The sequence below is a fragment of the Ursus maritimus genome, unplaced genomic scaffold, assembly GCF_017311325.1.
Source record: "Ursus maritimus isolate PB19 unplaced genomic scaffold, ASM1731132v1 scaffold_1, whole genome shotgun sequence".
In the NCBI taxonomy this organism is placed as follows: domain Eukaryota; kingdom Metazoa; phylum Chordata; class Mammalia; order Carnivora; family Ursidae; genus Ursus; species Ursus maritimus.
In genome coordinates, this window is record NW_024423343.1 from 46,757,943 (window position 1) to 46,776,115 (window position 18,173).

At 34.8% G+C, this 18,173-nt stretch overlaps 1 protein-coding gene across 1 annotated transcript in view; it reads right to left on the reverse strand.

The window, feature by feature from the left end:
* Positions 1–18,173, reverse strand: part of FSIP2 (fibrous sheath interacting protein 2) — a 93,011-nt gene that overhangs the window by 33,148 nt on the left and 41,690 nt on the right. The window contains exons 13-15 of the mRNA XM_040636584.1: positions 11,418–17,866; positions 8,914–11,369; positions 13–6,893 (exon numbers count right to left, since the gene is read on the reverse strand). Of these exons, the coding sequence (XP_040492518.1) occupies positions 13–6,893; positions 8,914–11,369; positions 11,418–17,866 (15,786 nt within the window). The remainder of the gene's footprint in view (positions 1–12; positions 6,894–8,913; positions 11,370–11,417; positions 17,867–18,173) is intronic.

Here is an 18,173-nt window from a genome sequence, read left to right on the forward strand (position 1 = left end):
TCTCTCTTTCTCTCTTATGGTATTTCTCTCTTTCTCTTCTTCTTCTTTCTCTTTGACTGGGAGATTTTTGTTAATTGAGAGGGATGAATTCTTTGTTGAAACAGATTGTGTAAAATCTTGGCAAACTTCTTGAATTACATGTGATGTTGTATCATTTGGGAGACTTTGGGGTTTTGAATAATCTGCTGATTCTGGAGAATGATATATTTCTAAAATATTGTCATAAATGTTTTCAATGACATTTTGAACATATTCATAATCTGAGTACTGTTCCTCATTTATATCTGTTTGAGATGGAGAGTTTTTTCCATCCTCTCTTTTTGGTTTTTGGATAACTGGTTTCAAAACATTTTTTGTTGTGGTCCCTGTATTTCTCACTTCGGATGTCAAAGATAACTGAAAGGGCTTGTCTTCCTTTTTAAATGTATTTTCTCTTGTTTTGTCAGTCTTCTTTTCATTGTTTATTTCAAAATTTGGTTCAAGTATTTCCTCTTTATATTCTGTAACATCAGTAGCTACTGGAGATTGTGTGTGTACCTTATTACCTTGTCTCTTCTCATCTTTTGAAGCTGATATGCTTTTCTTCTCAATTTCATTATTTTTAAGAGTCACCCTCAAATCTGGTTCCTGCCTATCTTTACTTTTCATACTAGTAGTTGGAGAAGTAACTCCGGATACATTCTCATATTTTTTAATCGAAATTTCCATTTTATTTTCTGTCTCTTTCTTTTCATTTGCCACACTTGCAGCTGGCCCTGATAACATGTTAATCATGTTGCTTTTCATCATTCTAGTTATAGAGGTAACTATTGGATCTTGGATGTCACCTTTTTTCATTGATGTCTCTTCAGTTTTGAAACTTTTCTTTCTACTTATTGCACCACTGTCTATTTCCAAAGCATCCAACACATTATTCTGGCCTGTGGTTACAGAAGTGTGTTTATATGATTGTTTTGGTAAAGCAAGTTCATTTCCTTTCAAGGATCTGTTTATCTGTTTAGAGGTTTGCTGTGGTAGGTGCTGAACCCTTTGGGTGATGTTATCTGGATTTAGAAATGAAAAGAAGGTGGAAGACCAGTCTCCTGAAAAAAGTGGTTGAATCTTGAAAGCAGAGATTGCCTTCTGAGCTAAAGCAGCAATCATTTCTGTCACAATGTTACTTTTATCATCCTTCTGAATATCACTAGAGCCATATTTTCCTATGAACTGATCATATACAAAATTGGATATCTTGTCAACTGTTTCTTTATCAATTGGTGGAAAAGAAAACATTGCTTCAGCATTTGGTAGAACTTTAATTTTACTTTTCCTAAATTCTCCTATCAGAGAGTTTGCAAATTTTATAGCTAAGCCCACAATGTCTGGCTCTAGCATTTCTTTTTTCTTAGAATCTTCAGTAATACTTGGAAGAGAATAAAATTTATGAACAAGGTCAACGATTACATCTTCCAAAAATGTAGCTGAATATAGAGCAGGCTGTGTCTTTTCTTTACCAGGTTTACTAAGTACAGACATATGCCCATAATCAGATACGTCACTGGAAGATGATTCTTCACTATGTAAAAATGGCTCTAGATGATGATCCATGATTTCCTTCATGATGAATCCAGCTATTTTACTGAGGAATGAGCCTCCTTTTTTGTCTGTACCTTTCTGTATTTCAGCTTGAAATTCAGATTTTTTCAAAATATTATTACATATAGAGTCAACCAAATTCTCAATCATTTCTAATTGCATACTTTCTGCATTCTCCTCTGCTGTGGCAAGACGGATCTCATGTTCAGAAATTTCTTCGATAATTTCATCTGTCAGCTTTGAAGTTGCATCTACAAACTCACAATCTGATGTAACTTCTTCCTCTTTTAGTTCACTTTCAGTGTCAGGTGAAGGGAAGATATGCACTAGCAGCTTGTAAATCATATCTTCCAAAAGAGAACGAGGCAGCACAGTAATACATGATGGCAAGGTATGGCTATCACTTGTGATGGCATTGAGCACATTTCTGATGATATTATCAGCTTGAGGGGAAGAATAGGAAGACGACACTAATTCTCCTGAAACTAATGATTGCACCTGATAGTCATAAATTTCCTCTAATAGCAAATGATATATTTTTCTTCCAAAACAAACAGTGTCACTTTGTATAGCCATGTATACCTGAATCAGAGATTTATATTCATCCAAAATTTTTTCATAAATAAGGTTGACTGTTTTTTGAACAATTTCTTTATATCCTTCAGAAAAACGCATATCATCATCAAAGTTATCTGCAACTAAAATCTCTGATGTGGTAAACTCCTGAACAATTGAATTTACTAATGTTGTAACCATGTTAGTAATTTTGGCTTTACTGTTTTCAGCAGCCAATAAATTATGTGAGAATGCATAAAGGAGTTTACATAAAAGCTCAGAAATTACTTCCTCCAAAAAGAAAGCTGAGTTCACAATGAAAGACAGCTCTCTTTGTTTAGGATCTATTGCTTTCTGTTTATATGTTTGATCAACCACAGATGAAACAAGAGTTTTATCTCCAGAAAAAAATGACTGAAGATGGTGGTTAAAGATTTCTTTTATTATAAAACTTGCTATTTTTGAAACAGGTATGTTACTTATACCTTTTTTATCTTTTGTGAGAGATTGGTATAGATTTGAATATGAAAGATCAGCATAAATGGAATCAACCATAGACTGGATATCTTTTTCTGAAATCATACTTTGTTTTTCATTTCCATGTTTAATAATACATATTGCATGTTTTGAAATTATTGACATAATGTCATTTATCAGTTTTATGACTGTATTACTTAGGTCTGATTCTGAAGTATCTGGGCATTCTGTTCTGCAGGCCAGTGGACTCATCTGAGATATAAGTTGAGTGACAATTTTTTCCAAATGAGTATGTGATAACATGGTAGTATATATTGTTGATGCCTGCCTTTGAAATCTTAATTTGGTAATGTTACATTGAACTCTCTTCATCAAAACATTAGTATTGAGTTTGGAGTGTGACTTAAAAGGAAGCTTTCCTATAAGGTTTGGATGAATTTGGAAATCAAAAGTTTCAGCAAGGATGATCTTGGTTATCCTTGCAGCTAATATCTTTGTGTCATTCAGAAAACCTTTATCAGGTGTTATTTCCATCTCATATTCTTGCAGAAGTTTGCTGTACACCTTGTCAATAATGTTCTTGACTATATTTCTCTCCACTGGAGGCAAACACAATTGTTCCTCAGCATTTTCTAGAATGCTAACTTTAAATTTTGAGAATTCCTCTGCTATCAAGTATATGAGTTTTTCAGCTTTATCAAACAGTTCATCTTCTGAATCTCTTACTGATTTTGTTTGTACAATGCCTAACACCCTGTGGAATATTTTGCTTAAAACCCCAGAGACTACATCTTCCAAAAAAGTTGAGGAATAAACAGTGGCATAAAACCACTGCTTTCTCTCATCATCAAAATATGTGTATGATGAAGAAGTTAATAACTTTCCATCCACAAATGGCTGAAGATGTTGTTTACAGATATGTTTAATGATCAACCCTGCTATTCTATCAATAAGAATATCATTACTGCTTGTGATATTTTGTTCAACTGTTTCTTGAGACTCAGAGTTTTGTGAAATATTTTTGAATACTGAATCAACAAGATGCTGAACATCATCTTCTGAATAAACAAACTTGGTTTCTTCTTCATTTCTTGAAAACCGAATTTCATGTTGGGAAATTTTCATCCTAATATCACTGATTATCTTTGAAGCAATTTCATTGAAATTCGCTCTTGATCTGTCTTTTGGAGTTTCTCTGTCTGGAACATTGCTAGATGCAGAAGGAAAGATTCTAGATAATAGTACTCTTATCATGTCTTCTAAAAATGTGTATGGCAGCAAGGTGTTATATGGAGATAAACTCTGACTTGGTTTGGTAGATTTACTGATGTTACTGAGAATCTCCTGAACAATATTCTCAGCCATTGCAATAGAATGGGAAGGTGACGACAAATCCCCAGAAAAGAGTGGATGAAGAAGGTAATCTGAAATAGCTGCTACAATTAAATTGGTAATATTTTCCACAAAAATATCACTGTCTTCAGATTCTTTATCAACTTCAGGGTCTAGCCAGTGCTGTTTTAAAACATTTCTATAAATTGAGGTGACAAGTTCATCCACAATATCTGTATTTACAGAGGTGTAAGATTGTTCTTTGTCATCATATAGAAAGTGAATTTTAGCTTTGTTAAAATGGTTATTTATTGAATTTACTATTTTTTGGGTCATATTTTCTAGTTCAATTTCAGTGTTATGCTTTGGACTGAAAATCTTCGATAAAAGTCTGGCAACAATTTCCCCCACGAATGTATCAGGATAAATACCTAAGGGTGATGGTGTCTGGGGTCTGTGTGACTCTATGACTTCACTGAGAACCTGCCTAACCATATTTGATACTGCATCCAGTGGAGTCTTTGGACGAAGTAAACCTTCTCCACACAAAAATGGTTGAAGATGATTTTCAATAATCTCTTGGATAATAAAACTGGCTATTCGGTCAATCATAATTGGGCTTTGGCTGACTATATTTTTCTGTATTGAAACAAGAGAGTCAGACATTTGCATGATATTACTATAAACAGAATCCACCATCTTCTGGAGGTTTTTTCCAGTGCATAGATATTGATTATCGTATATAGTAAACCAAATTTTATGTTTCGAAATGGCTGATATAACCTTATTTATTATACAGGTAGACATTTCATTGAAATCTGAACTCATGCAATATTTGTTTCCCAAAGGGGAAGCTTTGTTGGGTGAAGGAATAAGTTGAGATAAAAGTCTTCGTATGATATCTTCTAAAAATGAGTGGGACAACATGGTGCTGTAGCCTGTTGAAGACCTAGACTGGGAAGTAAATTTTCTCAGGTTATTTTGAAGTTTCTGCAATATAATTTCAGCTTGGAGAGGGTAATATGAGTTTGGTATGAGCTTTCCTCTGAAGCAAGATGGGAGTTGGTAGTCTAAAATCTCTGACAATATGCCGTTAGTTATTTGTTCTGCTATTGAGGTATTGTCACATGCTAGATTATCATCACAGGTCACTTCCAATTTATATTGCTGTAAAACATCATAATAAACTGAGTCAACAATTCTACTAATAGTTTCTTTATGGATTGGAGGAAAATACAGCCTTTCTTCAACATTCCGTAAAACAGTGACTTGTGCGTTATTAAACTCATTAACTACATTGTTGACAAATAGTGTATTCATCTCATAGAGCCGGCCCTCAGTGAAGTTTTTGTTCTTGTCCCACAGTGAAGTAGAGAGATTAAAAAACAGTTCTGAAATTATTTCCTCCAAAAATGTGGCTGAGTACACACCTGTATTTATATCTCCTGGATATAGCTTATTATGGATGGGTATTGAATTCATATCCTTTGTTCCCTGTCTTTTGAGAGGTGGCACAGAAGTGGAATTTACTGAACATTTCTTGCCAAATGGTTCTTGTATTTTGGAGCTAACCCCAATGGGATTATTCAGGGATCCTGTCAGAGCATTACCATCGTAACTCATGAATTCTAAAAAGGCCTTACCTTGTCTTAATTCTGTTAATTCTGGCCCTTTTGCATTTATGAAACTAGACTGCATTTCTTTTCCTGTGTACTTCAAAGGCTTGTTTGCAAAAGGTGGGCTTTGGGGGAGTTGTACACTGTGACATAGTTTGTTCATCAATGATTTAACCAAGCTGTGGGAAATAATAGTAAGCATAGAGTCTGATGATAATAAATCTTGATCCATTTCTGCCAGATTTTCTAAAAAGTCTGACATATAATCTCCTTGAAATTGTTCACAGTCCATTGCTCCCTTACAGTAATCAAGTTCTTCATCTTCTATACTTTGCAGTGTTTTTAAAAGTTGATATTCTTCTGCTGATATTTCATTGGAAAGAGGGCTACTATCAAGAAAAACAGTATTTGTGCATTTTTCCAAAAGTGTTCTGATAAGTTTCTCACATACGACATTGAGAAGAAAAACTGCTTTGGGGGTGAGGCCTAAGTTATTTCCAAGTATGCTATTACTTTGCTGATCATTTGAGGATGAAAAAAATGTTCCCCCTTTTTTATCAGAATTCATAGCCTCACCTGGATGTTCATCTGGTAAAAATAAATCTAAAACAATATTAAAAACTTTATTGACTACTTCTTTGGATTCACGAGTTTTTAGGGTACTAACCAGATTGTCTAACTTACATGCCAGATAATTTAATTTACTTTTTTGAAGGAGATGATCAACTTGGTAATTAGATGATTCCCAATCTCTGGAGCCTTTCTGTCTTTCCATGGTATTTGTTTCATTGCAAATAGTCACACTATTTCTTCTAAGCATGGAAAATGATTTTTTTCTTCCATTGCTTTCAAGATGATGGTTTATTCCCATTTCTTTGGACATTACATGAATCACTCCTGTTAAGAGATCCTGAAAGAGATTATCAATGTCAGCAGAAGCTGGTCTTGGGCAATAAATGTACTTTGTTTTTAAAGGAAACCTTTGCTGTGCAACGTTAACCTCTATAATGTTACTGTTAAAAAGGATTTCAGTAATGATATCAGAAATACTTAAAGCAAGTTTCCCGATAGAAATTGACCTGCTTTCAGACATTTGAGAATCAATTGAAATAATCTTGTTAAATCCTACATTTTGGCTTTCTGGTGTTTCCTCTTTTTCACTACTATCTTTGGTGTTACCAGAAATGCTTGAAGTTAAATGGCAAACAATAGACTCAGTGAGATGTTCACAAAACTGATTAAGTGAAGAATCATTGTAGATACTTCTTAGAGGCTGTTTTGATTCACATTTTTTCCTTGACAATGTAGAAATAATAGACACCTTCTCCTCACTGGAAACTGAAAAAAAAATTACGAATTTTAGTACGCATTAAGAGAAATATGTAAAACTCAATATACTGGTAATTACTTACATATGAATTTCACCTATGGAGTATCTCACTAAAGAAAAAGAAAAACATAGTCAAGAAAGAAATCAGGTTTTCTTCAGATACTTATTTTCCACCTGTGGAATCTTAATTTTGGCCAGAAAATTGAGAAAATAACCCTGAAGAATTCGTCTGTCAGTTAAGTGCTGGTATCTGTCTTGCTTAGATGGGTTAAGGGTTCTAAGAAGCTGGAAATCATGGCAGAAAAATGATTTCCAAGTTTAATGTTACAATTTAGCTTGTCTGCAGTGATCTCTAGAGAGCTCATTTAATTATTTAAAATTTATTTTTAGTGAAAATATTTAATGTTAGGTTATCCATTACTTTTTTTTTTAAAGAATTTATTTATTTGTTTTGGCAGGGAGGAGCAGAGAGAAAGGGACAAGAAGGCTCCATGCTGAGCACAGAGCAAATGGGGGGCTTGATCCCACGACCCTGAGATCATGACCTGGCCAGAACCGTGATCTGGACACTTAACCAACTGAGCCACCAAGCATCCTCCTGTTACTTTTAGGGAGCTACAGAGATGTGTTGCAATGATGACTTGATTGAAATGAAAATGTGCTAAACTCCAGAAATGTTAGGGATAGGTTGCAGTGTCAGTAGTACTTTAACCCCTAGATTTTAGTTTGTCACAACTCTATTCTTTTTTCTATTCAAAAGAGTATTTACAGCAAATCAGATACATACCTGGGATGGCCAACTTCTTCAGTGGCAGCCAGAGAAACACATTATTTTTTCTCAACACTTTCTCAAAACTTAGTTATCTGCTATACCTCTGCATGTGAAATCAGGCAAAACTGTGGAGATGAGAAGCTTTAAGCTGAGCTTTGACTGCTAGGGAGGCTTTGGCTATGTTGAGATGAAGAAAGTGAGGAAAGAGTATTCCAAAAGGAATAAGGAGCAGGAGTAGAATCACTGGAAGGCTCTGAACGTGTCCAAATATAGAGAATAGATTTTATGGAGAAGAATACCAGTGGGATGAAATCATGGATCTTCTCTTGTTTGTTTTGTTTTTCTTTATAACTTCCTAAGTTTAGTTAGGCTGTGTTTGGAGAAAATCTGTTTATGAGCTTGAAATTTTAGACACACAGCTATCCATCTTTAAAGAATGCCAGTTTTAAGGATGAGAAACAACCTCCCATGAAGATGGGTAGGACTGGTAGGATGCGTTTTCCTGTTTGAATGATTGGCAAATGATGTATCTGAACTGGTATTATAGCAACTGATTACTGGTAACTGGAATTATTGATCCAATTCAGGGGTACTATAGCATTATTAGAATATTGTCAATAATGAAATTGCCAATCATCAACAGGTTTTCATGTACAAAAAATGGCTCTTACATATGATTCAACCTCTTAGAAAAAGAGTGAAAATAACTTTGTGAGGATATGTTTAAGATTTAAGGAATTTAAGAATACTGGAATACAAACAAAGCAAATACCACTGTTCTTATACATTGTGACTAATGATGGCAAAGAATTCAACTGTTCACCTTGAAAAGATGAATCATGAACCTTCAATCAATTAACTGTATATTTGGCATGATTATAAAGAAGTCATGCATAAAAACTTCAAAAACTCTTTGGAGCTTCTATGTCATACTCAACCAAAATCCTCTGCTTTAAAGTGATGCTATTTTCTCTCATCTGCAGTTATGGAAAACTGAGTAACAGACTTGTTCAGATTCAAACCATGTGAATGTTAAACGTGTGTGTGTGTGTGCGTGCGCACGCACACGCACGTGCGTGTGTGTTGTATCCTGATATATTAAGAAGTAATTAAATACTCCATTTCCAAGGCTATTTTCAGAAAGCAAAAACAAAACAAAACAGTAAATTCAGCTCCCTGGATAGGAGAACTTTAAAAATATCTGATTATTTTTTCTAAGTTATGCCAACTTTTAAAGTAGGTTATTTCTTGCTTACCTCTAGTTTCAAAATTCTTGAAATATGTGACCACGGTTGTGGTGATATGTCTTGCTACCAAATGAATTTCCTTTGGACCCAGTTCATGATCAGCAAAAGCAATGACTTTAACTTCCTTCAGAGCCTTTCCATTTGGGGATCTCTTACTTTCCCATTTTTGCAATAAAGAAAAATCTTCCCCACTGGCTTTGGGTTTTTTATTTTCTTCTTCAGGTATACAGTTTATTTTCTTATCCCACATTCTAAGCAAACTTTTCTCCTCATTCTTTTGTCCTCCGGATATTACAGACAAAGGGTTTTGCTTTGATAGGAAAAATGGTTTCATTGTTTCCATGTTTTCATTAATGTGTGGTTGACTTGGAAAGCCATAGCTTGACAGCACAGTATTGACAATATTTTCTGCAGCTAAACATATTTTGAGTGGAGAGACAGTTGTCTGAATTTGGCTTGACTCAACTGGTTTTAGAGTTTCATAATGAAATACTCTTGGATTTTCACCTTTTCCTATTTCTATGAATGACATGGCTTGCTTTAATGCTGCTTCTGTGGACTCATTTGCTTTCTTAAACAGTTTCTGTAAGACACTGCCTTCAGGGAGAGAGCTATTTCCTTGAATGTTTTGGTCAAAATGACCAAAGTTCGATTCCCTTGGACTGTAGTCTTGTACTTTGTTTTTAAAGCATGTTGGTATATTATCTGAATCAAGCCTTTCCATTGGCTCTGAGCTTTTAATTGTATCTTCTTCAGAGGTTCTGGCATGTGAGGGTAAGTTTGATGAAGCCCTATACTTTTTTTTCATATTTTCCTCCGAGTAACACACAAAACCAGGTACACTGGTTTGTGAAGGATTATTCGCAAAACTAACTTCCTTTAACTTTGATGTGGGCATTTTCATATTAGTTGCTAATTCAACCTGATTAACAATATAGGTATTTTCTGCTCCTTGGAACAAACTTTTCTTTGGAAGGTTATTGATATGAGTACACTGGTCCATCAGTGTGCCAATGATCTCACTTGCTATAACGGTCTCTTTCAATGTGCTAATTGAAGATGGCTCCACTTGGCTTATTTCTTTGTCTAGCTTGTTCTTAATTATACTGAGCATGTCACTGACAATATTAATAGCATATGTAAGTAATTCTGAATGGAATGAGTGAATCTGTAGAAGGGTATTCTGTATGTTTTCCTTGGAAATAATAGTATTTGAATTGGGTTCGTCAGAAAACTTTTTCAGTGGTTGTAATTTTGGCAACATCTTTTTGCTTAATAGTCTCTGTTGGAGAGGGAAGAAGTTTTCTACAGGCATTTTCACTATTTCAGAAAACTCATATTTAGAGATATATTTAAACTGCAAGTCTACATATGACTCTAATATATTTAAAACCCTTTCAACAATTTCTCGAACAATTTGGTTGCTGGAGCCCAAAGAAATTTGGTCTACTGTCTTTGTGTTATATATTGGTACACTGCTGAGGATGTCCTTGATTGGCAAATCATATTTACTTTTAGTACTAATATATTCTTTCCCACTTGCTACAGTTTCTTTCCTATTTGGGGAGGGCACCTGGGACAAAAAACACAGCTGTAATTTTTCAAATAGCATTTCAACAATTTCCCTTCCAAACATACTAATTTGTGCTTTGGTATCTTCCACTCTAGTAGAAGCTCCTTTGAAATGATGATAGCACCTGCTTTCACAATCCTCAAGTTGCGGCAAATTTAAAAGTGAAAGAGAATATTCTAATTCTTTTGCTTTTATTGGAATTTCAGTCAAAACATTTTCAGCTATCATCATTAGCTTACACTTTTCATTTTCCATATCATTTGATTCTGCTTGCCATTTGTCAAACATTTTTTTAAATATACCTTCTTTAGGAAAAATTTGTTCGAGCTGTGAAGAAACATTTTCCAAGTAAAAACATGCTTGTGGTTTGGCAAGATACTCTGCATCTAAATTCCCCTGTGTAAGTTTGAGATGATCCACATGTGAGAATTTGGTTGGATAAGCCAAATTGTGGTTACTTGTAGAATATAATCCTTGCAAAATTGTATTAACTATTTTATTTGCTGCCAAGATTTGATCGGATGGCAAAGCTTTAACCTTTATCATTGCTCTAGTTTGTTTCACCTTTTCAAATTCTTTCACAATTGTTTCCAGGATACTACTTATTATATCCTTGGCATACATTTTTAGTTCCGAAGTGGGCAATCTCATTTGCAGTAAGTTTTTGGCATCTTTTGTTGATAGTGTGTATGGCAGCCCAGTGGTAGTCTTGGACTGGCTGCCTTTTGGAGTCTTCTCTCCAGGACCTAACTTGGTCTTGCTTTTGACCTTAGCACCACTAGGTCCTATGTGTGATTTTTTTCTAAATTTAGGCAAAGGAGTAACCTTTGATCTTGCTTTCAAACTTGTTTTAAAATCTGGTGTAGGGTTGCCCTTAGAGCTCACTTTAGAACTGTGTGGCTTTACAGGTTGCAATTCATCAGAACAACTTTCAGGGGACAAAGTCTCTTCTACATGAATTGAGGCAAAATTTATTACCTTATTAAGAACCATTTGGACTAAATCCTTTCCCACCTGCAATGGTGAATACTGCAAAAATTTGTTTTCTAATAGAGAGACGTTTTGACTACCTGCATAAGAATAAACCTGTGGTATCACATATCTGGGGGGATGACTTCCTTTTCCTGCTTGTTTAGTTTCTTTGATGCAGGCTGCTTTCTTAGACAAGGTATCATTGTTGTCAGATGCTTCTACTTTTTTGTTACTTTCATTTAATGATGTAACAACTATAGAGTACATTTTCCCCAAAACACATTCAACTATGTCATTTGCTACGCTGTTAATCTGTGATTGAAAGATGTTTTTTTGTGTTATGTCTGATGTTTTAATTTTAGAGTTAGATATTAAGTGGGGGGTTTCATTAAATGGAGGCAAATGGCCTATGATTTCCATTATTCTTTGATGCACTTTAGTTAAAACTTCTTCTACTGCACTGAGCAATGCGGTCTTTTCTTTTTGTTTTGATTTTCCGTTTCTCATAAATATTTCCTCCAAAACAATTATCTGGCTTTCTCTTTCCAATGTTGTTTGGTTTTGTTCCAATGGATATTTTGAAAACAAAGATAATTTGTTTTTTTCCTGCTCTCTTTGTCCCAGCAATATTTCATTTGATACAGCTAGTTGTGAAAATAATTTAGGATTGTCTTTTGAGTAAACACCAATTTCCTTTGCAGATCTTTTATCATATAAACTCTTTAAGATACTGCTGACAATTCCACTCACAATGATATTTTCTTGGAATGAAATGTTGTTTGGATATGGATACATCTTTTGAATTTCAAAGTCTAAGTCATTTTTAATAAGTTTCAAAATGGCACTGGCAATGATGTCCGCATATTCCTTAAGACTAGCTTGTGAGAGATGAATTGTGGACCGAAGATTTTCTCTGTAACTTGCAAAAGTGGAATCTGTGAGCTCTTGGCTGAGGATTGTTTTAGTGGATATTTTCAGGACATTCACGTTTGATTCCACTTGACTTGATTCATAAAAGATGCTATCATCTTGTTTATAATTTTCCAGTTCCAGGCTAGCAATCGACTTTTCTTTAGACTGGAAAGCAAGAGTAATTAATGAATCTATTCTTTCTGTGGCAAAAGCTTCTAACCGATTGAAAATGGTTTTAGTAATAAAGTTAGCATTTTCCTCACATGGGTCAGGAGGAAATTCCTTGGCATCTTCTTTCTCTGCTGTAGTTTTCTGACAATCATCAGCATAAGCTGATTTCAGATTTCTTGAGAATGGCAAATACTCTGTTGTTCTTTCACTTTTTGACCCCATAAGAGGAGGCTGTTGACACACTGCTTTTGAAAATGTGTCACAGGTGGTCAGGGGCAATCTTGCAGAAATAGGATTTTTTGCATTTATGCTAAGCATGACAGCAGAACTGAGATTATGAAGAACAATATCCACTATATCATTAGATATCAAAATGACATCTGATTTAGGAACTGAAAGTTCTGGAATAATGTTATTTGCGTCCTCGATGAATATTTCAGAATTTGCTCCGGAATGTTTCCCAGCTATGCTACATTTCGGAGTGGGTGTGGCACATGATAGATTATTTTGATACAGTGTTTTTTCATAAATATCACATAAGATACCTTCAATGATATCTTGTATTTGAAACTGAAGTACTTTTCTATATTCAGTCTTATTAAACAGCTTTTCAATAATACCTTCTTGTTGATCTGAATTAATCTCTTTCTCAGAATTTTTGTCACATTTGCCTTTAGATGTTACAATATCTAACACTGTGTTAACAACTTGACTTGCAATACTTTCAGAAACCACAATGTTATGAGTTAAGAAAGGACTTTCTCTTTCTTTATCTAACTCATGTTTGATTCCTTGTAAAATTTTTCTAGCCACTTCTGTTGCATATGTATTTAATTTATTCACAGAGAGTTGACACACCGAGTTGGTCTTTTCTGATGTAATATGATCCACTAAGCAAGAGGACAATTGATCATCAGAATACAAATCTTTGGCTGGTAATGCTTTGCTTAATGCACTTTTATCCTGCTGAATAGGTAAAGCCACTGGAACAGCGAAGTTGATTTGGGGACAAAAGAGAGATTTTACTTTGGAAGTAGCAAAAGTCTCTAAATTTGTTAATATTGCCTGTACAATATCTTCAACTATATTTACTTTGGCCTGTTTGTCAACACTGAATCTGGATTTAAGAGGACATGGGTTCTTGTCTAGCACGGTAACAGAGGACTTCCCTCCATGGGTGTGTTCATGTAAAGAAACATTTGCTCTAAAGGTGATGGTTTTGTACCTATTTTCAGTTTCATTTCTTTCTAGCATAGCAGCTGAGTGAAGTTTATGAAATACAGTTGTAACAACATCATCTGCCACTATGATAACATCTGTTTCAGATACTAAAGGACCTATCATTTTATCTGTAAATTGAACAGATGTTTGAGGAATTGGCTCATCAACATTGTGAACGATGCCACTTAAATGAGAGTGGGAAAGAGAAAGCACATTTAATTGATTGACCAAAGCATTTTGAAAAATTTCATTCAAAATATTTCTTATAATGGGAACAACTGGAGATTTCTGTGGTTCTTTGAGTTTCACTTCAATTTTGTTCAAGGTTCTTTCTAGAACCCACTGTTTAAGAGAATCTGATTTAGCTTCTTCTCTTAGTAATGTTCTGTCCCCAATGAATTCTTTCCCTGTATGTGAGACATCTTCTAGAAATGAATCTGATTCAGCTCCTCCAGGAAGAAAATTTCCATAGGTTGGCCTGTATCGATGTGTTTCAATGCCCCTCTCTTCAGATTCAGTTTCATTAAACATATCTGAGGATACTGCATCTAAAATTAAATTGACTATATTCTTAAGCATTTGTTTCTCAGGTGGTGGGGTATTTACACTTGTCCTCAAATCTAATGAGTTCATATTTAATTCTGTTTGAATAGCTTTCAAAATAGTACTTGATATCTTCTTTGCATTTATGTATAAAGCAGACTGCAATAGTTCCTCATGTGTGTCTGTGAAAGTACTGGGACTTTCAAATTCCAAGTCTATTTTATTGCTTTCTTCATTTCCATCATTAATAGAACCCAGAGTTTCTAAATTTCCATTAGCGAACCCTTCCAGTTTATCAAAAACCATATTTAGAATATCTGAAGCTAGAGCTTTCAGTTCATTTGGATACATTTCTTTTGTGCTCCCTGTTTTGGAAGACACAGGAGCAATAGTTTTTGCTTTACTTTTTGTCACCTCTTTATTACCCTCCTGAATCATCCTGGAAACTATGCTTGAGATGATGTCGATGCATTTGGCCATTTCCTCAATAATTGAAGCAAATGATAGGTTGTCAATATCAAGAGACTCTGAGATGGGTTTAAATCCAGAACTCGCAAAACTGGTATCCATATCAACACTACATAATTTTGCAAGGATGTATTCCAAAATTGTTTTGGAAATGAGCTGAATATTAGACTGCAATGTAGTAGCCATTTTGGCATTTTCATTCTTTTCTCTGTTTAGTTTACTATAAGGTGGCTGGTGGTGTTGATGGGTTCCTATGAGGTTACATAACATTTCATACAGTGTTTCCCCAATACTGTCTAACACTTGCAGTCTAGCATTGTCTTTAAGATCTTTTCCGTTTACAACACTATGGAAAGCGCATGGAGTAGCCAAATATTTGTGAAAAGATTTTTTATCCTGCCTACTTGGCAAAACATTTTGTTTATCAACAGTGTCAGACCTATACGAAGTTGCAGGCTTTGGCTTATCTGAAGGGAGTGATATATTGCTTTGATCAGAATGTCCACTTGATAACATTTCACAAATGCAAGTTAATAATGGAGATTCCATAATTGAGACAAGAGATTCTAATTTATCAGTGTCAGCAAAAAATCCTTTACCTGTAAGGGATTTGGTATGGTCTATTTCCCTACGATTTAGGCTTCTCTTATTGAGTTCTAGTTCATTCTGGATAGCACGCAAAACAATGTTTACCACTTTAGTTGTGTAAGTACTAAGTTGAGATTGTAATGAAGATTGCTCCACAACTGAAGGTTTGAAGCCCATTTGCAATTTTGGACAAATGAATAATTTCAGCCTTTTAAAAACTGTATTAATGATCTTATCAGTAATGTCATCTACAGGTTGAGGTTCACTTTTTTCGGATTTTAACACAGAAGGTTTTGCAGGATCTACATCGAATGAAGATAAATATTTCACTTTCTTTTCACTGTCAAACCATACTTTTAATGACTTTTTATTCGGTGCTTCTTTGACCATGTGCGGAGTATCAGAACTACCTAGAGAAGTTTGAATTGGTGATGAAATGGAACGTTTGGTGGTATTGGGAATGCAGCTTGAAGTCTTATGAAGTATATTTAACACAGCATCTGTTATTTCTTGAGCCACTGCACTAATTTCTGACACAGAGAACATCTGGTCCATCCATTCTTGATGTGACAGTCCTTGAGATTTTTCTGAAACAAGAACTGAAGCTTCTTTGCCAGTTCTATTGTGTAAGTGACCAGGAGGAACAGAAGATAGGTCCTTGAGCATTTCTGTTAAAATACTTTTAACTATGTTTTCTGAAGCCTTTTGTATGTGATGCTTCTGATCTTGGCTGAAAATCAAAATGTCTCTATTCAAACAGGGTTTTTCCTTTAAAATTTCTTTATTATTAAAAGATGGTAGCTCAGCCTTTAATCCCCCATCACAAAATGCAACTTTGCTTCTTCGAGAAGCAGCATTTGTAGGTGCTTTGCTATTTCTTTTATATTCAAAATTGGTGTTTCCTTTTGTAAACCAGTTCTCAGGAACTTGTTTCTGTGATTTTGGCTTTTCATCTTTGAAAGATGAATCAAGCACGTTTTTCACAATTTTGTCTATTTCTTCATTATCATCTTCAGAATAAAGGACCATGCCAGGAACATTAATAGGTAGAAATGATCTTCTAGACCTAGGACCATTAGATAATCTACTGCCAGTAAGTCTGTACTTTTCTTCAGTGTCAGAAAGATTTCTTGGTCTAGAGTGTCTGCATTTTTGAACATCTGCTTTTACTGGCTCCTGATGTAGCTGAGTGAAAATATCATCAAGAACCTGAAGGAGTACTACTGTTTCTTCAGATGCAGTAAGTCTCTCGTTATTAAGTTCAGTTTGTATGTATTCTAGTATCGTGCTGATTGCTTCCTCTATATATCCAACCAAAGAGGACTGGGAAAAAATATTTGAAATTAAATTTTGTATTTGATCTTTAACAATTAAATTAGCTGCATCAGGTTCAGGGCTACTTTTCTTTTTGTTGTCTCTTTCAAGGGATATGTATGTTGGGTCTGTCATAGGTTGCTGATCAGAAAGTTTAATTGGATCTTCAAGATAAGGAAGTTCATTTTGCTTACAAGTTGCAAGAGTCATCAGCTTTTCTAAAATGGCATGTACCATATCCTCAGCAATATCACACATGGGTTCCAAATTATAAGGCAGTGAAACTTTTAAAGATTTTCCATTTGATGGACTGAGATGTTCTCTACTGGGTGGTAAGCTTGGTTTAATGTCAACTGACAGATCTTCTTGTGAAAATATCTCAACACATTTTTTCTCAACTGCAGACTGTAGCTTCTCAAGCATATTCTCTACAATCTCTGAAGCTGCTGAGCAGATATCAACATTGGAAAGCAAATCTCCTTTTTCAGGTTCACTCTGGTCAACAAAAACTTCAGCAGTAACAGAAGAGATAGAAGGAATGGCCTGCGTTAAATCAGACATTATTTCTTGAAAAATACTTTCTAAAATTAATTCAGTTTCCCCTTTTAAGTGACATTTAAAGTTAACAAAAACATTCTTTAAATTCTTCATTTCACTCATGGCTTTTTCTCTTTGATCAGGAAACAGTGGACCCTCTAAGCCATCTGTTTCAGTGGTGGCATCCTTAGATTTTTTTGTGCCTGTTTCAAATGATGCTAAAAGGTGACTATCAGATTTACAAGTTCTGAGCTTAGGATATGCATATGTCATACTGGTTTTATTATATTTGAGTTCAGATGTCATAGATTGTCCTTCCGTGTGATATGTTTTACCCACAGTTGTTCTTTCCACATGGGCAGGAGGTGGTTTTAAAGGTGTGGCTGGTCGCCTTACTGATAGGTCAACTGTAAATGCACAGGGCTCTCCCCGAAATGTTTTCGTTGTTGCAGATGTGTAGCTTCCATGTGTAAACTCTTCACTGCATGTGCTGCAGAAACTTGAGCTCTCTGAAGAGAGGACAGAGTCATCAGACACTGGATATGCTTTAGTTCGCAACCTTTCTTCGTACTTTGTGATAGCTGGGTATAATATACTCGTCACTGTAGCTACAACCCAGGTCATTATATTCTGAATTATACTATTCAGTTCTTCAGAAGTTACCTGGAAAAGAGGCAAGCAGGAATGGAGAGAAAATCATGTAACAACTTATTCTATTCTGGGACAGAGGGTAACATTTAATTTTTTACATCAAACAGTACCTAGAGCTGGATACCATCATGGTTATAAAGAGAACATAGTAAAGAATTTATTTAGAATTTCAGATTACTTTCAAGTTGATGTATTCTGTACTAAAGTAGTTTTTTTTATAAGTTCCTATTTGATTCACATTCCCCCCAAGTTTTTTGTTGCTTTTCCCCAACATTTGTTGCTGAGATAAATGACTTTTTGGTAAAAAGAGAAAAAAAAA